General features: G+C 38.3%; 1 protein-coding gene across 1 annotated transcript; it reads left to right on the top strand.

Annotated features, from left to right (window-relative positions):
- The first annotated feature begins 2,700 nt into the window (after positions 1 to 2,700).
- LOC145670311 (uncharacterized) lies at positions 2,701 to 5,734 on the top strand. Its single transcript, XM_081738797.1, has one exon. The coding sequence runs from the start codon at positions 2,898 to 2,900 to the stop codon at positions 5,595 to 5,597; it is 2,700 nt and encodes an 899-aa protein (XP_081594923.1). The 5' UTR covers positions 2,701 to 2,897; the 3' UTR covers positions 5,598 to 5,734.
- The last annotated feature ends 1,013 nt before the right edge of the window (positions 5,735 to 6,747 follow it).

Genomic DNA, 6,747 nt, shown 5'->3' with positions numbered 1-6,747 from the left:
GAGTGCATACGAAAGATGACAGTATTAAATGCTATTTTCCAGCATCTATGTATTTGTACACAATGTACAGAAGTTGTACTTTATGTTTACAAGTAGAGTATTACTAGTATGAAACCATGAAAAGTCTATTGATACTTGTATTATTGCCAAAACCCACTTCTTCTTACTACCCTCGCTCATACGTATACCCACAATCATTGACGCGCCTTCACTCTTCGAACGAATCCCCGCGCTGTCCGGCGGGCTCACTACTTTTACTTTGCTCTGACTCGGTTAGATAGCGTTCGTGCTTTTTACTGCCCAACTAGCACATGTTGGTTTGTGTTTTTGCACTGTAGCTTTTTGATTATACTCGAATGACGTTAAGAAATTAAACAGTTAATAAATATAAACAGACGAAAACATGGTGAGTGAGGTTTGGAGTCCCATTCGGCAGGAAAGCTACGTAAAACGTGAAGCTACAACTTAAAGTGAAATCCTAACTTCATAAGTTCTCACCGGGAATCAAACTCAGGTCTCCAGCGCCTAAGTCGTCTATGCTGATTATATAGCTAATTGTATTATCGTTATTATTATTATTATTATTATTATTATTATTATTATTATTATTATTATTATTATTATTATTATTAATATTATTATTATTATTCACTGAGTTCTATATTTTTATTATTAAGGCTTCTAAAATTATGAAGGGGTAACGTACTTTAATCATAGATTGTAAAATGTATTCTAGAGAATGAGGGGGCGGCAAATTACCCAGAGTCGGCCCTCTCAAGAGGAGTAACGATTTCGTAAAATTATTTTCATAAAATGGGGAATAATCTGAAATTTTCGAGAATGGGATAATCTGTCGCGACTTTCAGGTATTCCAATGTATTCAAACTTACGTCAGCAAATTTTCTGAGCTGATTGTGGAAGTTTGTTTATTTTTCAAACATTTCCATTAAGCTAATCACCATGTTCAACGGTAACTCCTCTTCTATACAGGGTGCGAGAAAAGTTCCGGAACGATCCAGTATCTCGCGAAATGTACAGATCAGCAAAACAACAACAACAATAACAAAAAAAGCAACGTATTAAATAGTTTTGATAAAGCTATCCAATGATACGAAAAGTAACCCCCGACCCCATCCTCTTCGGGGGTATGAGAGGTAACTTTAAAATTTTAAATGGAAAGCCCTATTTCTCATTGTACATTTAGATTCTCTAGAAAATGGGACGATGATTTCACCCATGATTGAAAACAGTGCCTTTACGGGTGGGTCTTGAATAGACACACACACGAAAAAGGAGGCATCAAATCGTTGTGAAAATGCGAATTGCCAGTCTTGTGCTCTGTAGCCACACAGTTAGTCAACTGGACTGTGGAGACAAGGATCCTGAGTTCGATTCCCGCGCAGAATAACATTTTTATGTATTTTTATACCCAAATAATGGGTTCATACAGTTTAACTTCGATAAAAATAATGTGTTTGTCCATAATTCATTAACTTGTAAGAAAATACAAATTGAGATTTTTTTTTTTGTAAATAACCTTATGAACTCTAACCGTAATAACCCTATTACTAAGAACCACTTCATAAAGCTAGTCTGCAGAACGGCTATCGAAATTTGTATTGTATGTAACTTGAATAAAGTACTAACTGAAGTTAAAACATATCGACTTATTATTTGGAGAAATAACAAGAGAAAAAGCTGTTTTGAGCGGGAATCGAGCTCAGGATCCCTGACTCCGCAGTCCAGTTGACTAACTGTATGGCTACAGAGCACAAGACTGGCAATTCGTTTTCATAATGTTTTGCCCTCCTTCCCCCGCCATTTTTTGTGTGTTGATTCAAGCGCCAACCGTGAAGATGGTTTTCAATTCTGGGTCAAATCAGTGTCCCTTGTTCTGGTAAATCCAAATGTACAATAAGAAATGGAGGCTCCCATTTAAAATTATAAAGTTACCCCCGTGCTCCCGAAAGGGTTGGGGATAGAGGGTTGTGTTTGGTATCATTGGATAGCTTTTTCAAAACTATTTAACACATGTTTTTGTTTGTTTTGCTGATCTGTGTATTTCGCAAGATATTGGACCGTTCGGGACTTTTTCCGTGCCCTGTATAGTGTCAGATCTAAAAGAAACATTAAATGTTATAAAGGGCATGTCCTTGTTAATATTAATAAACCACAATAAAATGATACATTTATAAGGACTAATAAGAAAAGTAAGATATTAGAACAGTACAGATTTTCCTGTGTTTTATCAAATCAAGTTGCCCTGTACTTTACTGTGTGTTGCCCTGTATCTAATTTCTTTGAAAAATTTTGTTTGTTTACATTGGAATTCGTCCTCTTCCTTTTCCTCAATTGAGCACCAAAACGAATTAAGACAAAGAGTTTACAATGGGATCTGAATAACACATTCTCACTCTGAGAATTGAATTCGTATTTCTAGCTTCAAAAGCAAATTTGCTAAAGAGAGCCAAAGGAAACAGTTCAACTTTTCCCCTAACTGAAAGTATTAGAAAGAAACGTTCAAATATTGTAGAATGTGAATATATCATGTAATTCTAAATAATAATATTTACCAGTGTGATACAATTTTTATGAAGTTGTGGCTGTTTTATTGATTGAGACAAAATTTCACCAGTACCAATCATTGTTATTTCAAAATTAGAAGAGAACAATAATGAATGTTTAAAAACAATGTTGCTACGCATTTCTACAAATTTATTTCCCTTGATCAGGACAAAACATTCTTTTTAGGCTTCCATTCTTTCTGCAAAATTAAACAGTATATAGTTAATCATGACACATAAATTACTGGTTTAAATATTGTGCAAGAATATTTAGTATTTGTTACTTGAAAAAAAAAAGACGGAGACAGTTTAAACAACTACGAAGCTCTCAACATGGAGAACAACCAGGACAAAAAGAAGGCAGACCAAACTAGCCGCAGCAAGCTTCCCCAGGATCAACCCCAAAAGACAGACAAGAAAGAGGAAACATTGAAGGAAGGTCAGAGAAAAAGCAAGAGCAAGGTAATCACCTCAGTGAAAAAGATATCCGAAGATCTTCCCGAGCCAGGTCGCCGATCTGGTGTTTATCACAGGAAAAAGTTGGACGTCGGAAGTTCAAAAGACAATATGACATCAGGTCCGGACGAGAGTCAAAAACAAGACAAAGAACGAAGGACTCCATACACCTCTTCGAAGCAAGGAGCTTTGGATACAGATGAAACGAAGTTGAACAGACCGAAACCGAATAAGGCATGTCCCACAGGTACCAAACCACATACTGCTATCCGGAGACCAGAAGAATCCACCGATGAAAAGGATAAATTTGTGGCAGCTGCTAAGACGCCTCATCATAAAGTGCTTCCTAGTGAAGAGGCAGCAATCAAGCCTAATCAATCTATAGAGCCAACATATGTTACAGAAGTTACGGATAGAGGTATTAAACCTGGACAACCTCAAATCGTAGATGAAAGCAAGGGACCAACAGATTCTGATCCTTCGAAACATATTGATGTAAGTGCAAGAGGTAATTGGGACAAAGATGCCATGGAACCGAAAGCGAAAGGAGCACCTACAGGCAGCAAGACTATTTCCAGTACAGAAGAGCCAAAAAGTGCGGTCAAAGTTCCCAGTAAGACAGATACAGCTATTATCTCCAACGTTAATCAAGAAATGGATAAAGCAATAAGTCAACATCCTCCAGAGACTGCTACAAAGGATTTGATTCCAGAAACCGGCAAAAAATGCCCGACCGGACCTAGGACTAAAACCAAGGTCCCTAAGATGGAAGTAGGAGAACAGAGAAAGTTTCAAGAAAAACCTGAAACTCATTCAGATGAGCAACCTACTCGGGAAGAGACAATTAAAAGGGAAATCGAGAAAGACCTAGCAATTGCTAGCGCTAAGGTTGCAGACGAACCTACAAATATTCCCTCGAAAATTCCGGATCATTTTGGATTACCTACTTTAAAGCCAACTGAGGTGGTTACTGCTGCTGCAACAACTACCTCAGACAAGTTTCCGGATTTGACATTTCCTAAAGACAGTAAAAAAGACGTATCCGGGGAAGATGATAATCCCCAATGTACCAAACTAACGCCGATAAACAAGAAAATTGAGCGGGAGTTGAAGGGCACACCACAGAAATCAAATATAGAAGATATTATAGAAGATCATCAAAAGCTCCATCTGACAATACAGAAACCTCCATCTGCGAAACCAAGCTTAAAAGATGTACAATCAGACGAGAAGCCTGTTTCCAAACCAGTATCTGAAAAATCAAGCAAGAACAACGCCCCGGAAATAAAAGAAGTGTCAACATCGAAATCTCCTTCAACAAAACCAAGTGCGAAAGATATCCCGGAAACAGTGGAAAAGCCTAAGTCAAAAGCTCCATCCGCAAAACCAAGTAGTAAAGGAGTCACTGACGCCGAAGGTGCACCTATATTAATAGGCTGGGATGCAGCGCCAACGAAACCAAATGAAGAGGAAGAAGAGGAAATCTTTGAGGTAGAGTCGCCAACGGATTTGTCACCCACTCCTAAAACTACATCAGCAAAACCAAGTGCAAAAGATATCTTTGGAACTGAGCCAAGCTCAGTGGCCCCGTCAACAAAAACTAGTAAGAAAGACTTTACAACTGAAGCTAGTTCAAAAGCCGCATCGGCTAAACCTAGCAAAAATAAAATCACAGAGAAGGAAGGTGTCGCTACATCAAAGACTCTATCAGAAAAGAGTAGCAAGAAAGATGTTACTGAGGCAGATGATGAAAATCCGACGTGTACTTATTTGTACCCTACGAATAGAAAGAATATTAGTGGTATAAATGATAAGCCTATATCGAACACTCTACCAACAAAAGAAAGCAAAAAAGACATTGATGGCGGTAAGGATACACCTTCAACCAAACCAAGTGCAAAGGAACTCAGTGGGATTGCAGATACGACACCATTCCAGGAAACAAGTACAAAAGATGTTGCTCGTTCTGAAGAATCTTCATTAAAGAAATTTTACAATGTCATCGTTGGGGCTTGGGATATGCCAAAATCTGAAGCTGAAGCAGAATCGAATGCAAGTAAAGATTTAGCTGATGTTGGTGGAAAATCGTCATCTAAAAGTCCTTCGAAAAATCCAAGCTGGCAGGATATCACTGGTAGTGAAAATAAACCCACACCGAACATTCCATCAGCCAAAAATTTAACTGATGCAGGAATTCTACCCCACTCAAGGGATTCAAGCAATGAACCAACGAAAACCAATGAAGAAATGTTGCCAGGTAGAGCCATAGATCCAACAGCAAAAATTACAGGCTTAGCTCCCGATGAGCGAATGGGTCCTAGCAACACTTCCGAGTCCAAGCCAACTGACAGTGAAGAAACAGGGTCAAAGAGGTATGGAACAGGTATTATACCTGAAATAGTTAATGTATACAAGGCACAAGTGGGTGCACCTGAAGTGCGACCAGGTGCTACTAGACCTATTAATGCATGCCCAGTTGTTGTTAAGCCTGGGAGAGGAGCTATTTCTTCTGATAAGACTGCTACATCGAACAAAACTATTTCTCCAGAATCAGAGGAAAAGAAAGAAGAAAATTAATAGAACAAGAGTTAATCTTTTTGTCTGTCAATACGAAAGTGAACAAAATTGAACAATTTTAACATTTTATACTGAAATGGCATTACTGTAAATTTCAGCCGAAAATCAAGGGAAATAAATAATTAAATAAAAACTAACATGTTTTTATTTTATTCTGAATTAAGTTCTTCCAGCAGGAGACATTTTTCTTTCTCCTTTTTCAAAAATGGGATATAAAGTCAAAGGTGAAGGTTGTACACGTGTGTAAAAGAATGCATGTATGCTAGAGTACTAAAATACGAGGGGGGTCAGAAAGTAAGGTTACAAAGCCTGCAACGAAACATGTATATATTATTTCATACAACCAATAGATACTACATACATTAGGTTATTTTTCAACTTAGTCTTCATATCGGATGAGGCACTTATGGCATCTTGGGATAAGTTTGAAAATACCCTCCTGGTAAATATTCTGTCCTTGCGTGTTCATCGGGAAAACTTTCCAGTACTGCTGAATATCGTGCACGAAGTGAGGAACGCTTTCGAACGATGTTCCCAATTCTGCCATGAGATGCCGCAACGTAATTTTCTTGTTGTCCTGAATCAGCTTCTCTACGCGAGCTGTGTTCAAATCTGTTGATGCCGTGCTGGGTCGGCCATTGCGTTCCTCGTCGGTGACGTTTTCTCTACCAGCCGCCAAACTTTCGACACTGTTTTGCGACATGCTGACGAGACATTACACTCTCTCTGTGTAAACCTCTACCAGCTGTCGGTGAATTTCAGCTGCAGTTACATGTTTCGGCCACAGAAATTGAATTACAGAGCGGATTTCTTCGCGAGACCAGCTTTCCAAACGAGTCGCCATTTGTGTTCATCTACACTTAGCGCTGTAGTTGGCGGGTGGCTGAAACTCTACGCAGTTGCAAACTCCATGTATTAAAATTACCGCACACTTCTCATTCCTTTATAACGGATGAAATTTGATACATATCGGCCTTGTAACTTTAGTTTCTTATCCTTCCTCGTATATTGATATGGCAATTATTTAGTTTCCAGGTGTACGATATGCAATCTACATATCAACTCTTCTTGAAAAAAAGAAACTTGTTGCTACCGAAATTAGAAACTTCCGGTCACCTACTGAACGATACAGATTATTACCATTAAGTAT

This window comes from Thermobia domestica, chromosome 14 (genome assembly GCF_964235325.1).
Source record: "Thermobia domestica chromosome 14, izTheDome1.hap1.1, whole genome shotgun sequence".
NCBI classification, from domain to species: domain Eukaryota; kingdom Metazoa; phylum Arthropoda; class Insecta; order Zygentoma; family Lepismatidae; genus Thermobia; species Thermobia domestica.
This window is presented reverse-complemented; position numbering and strand designations above follow the sequence as displayed.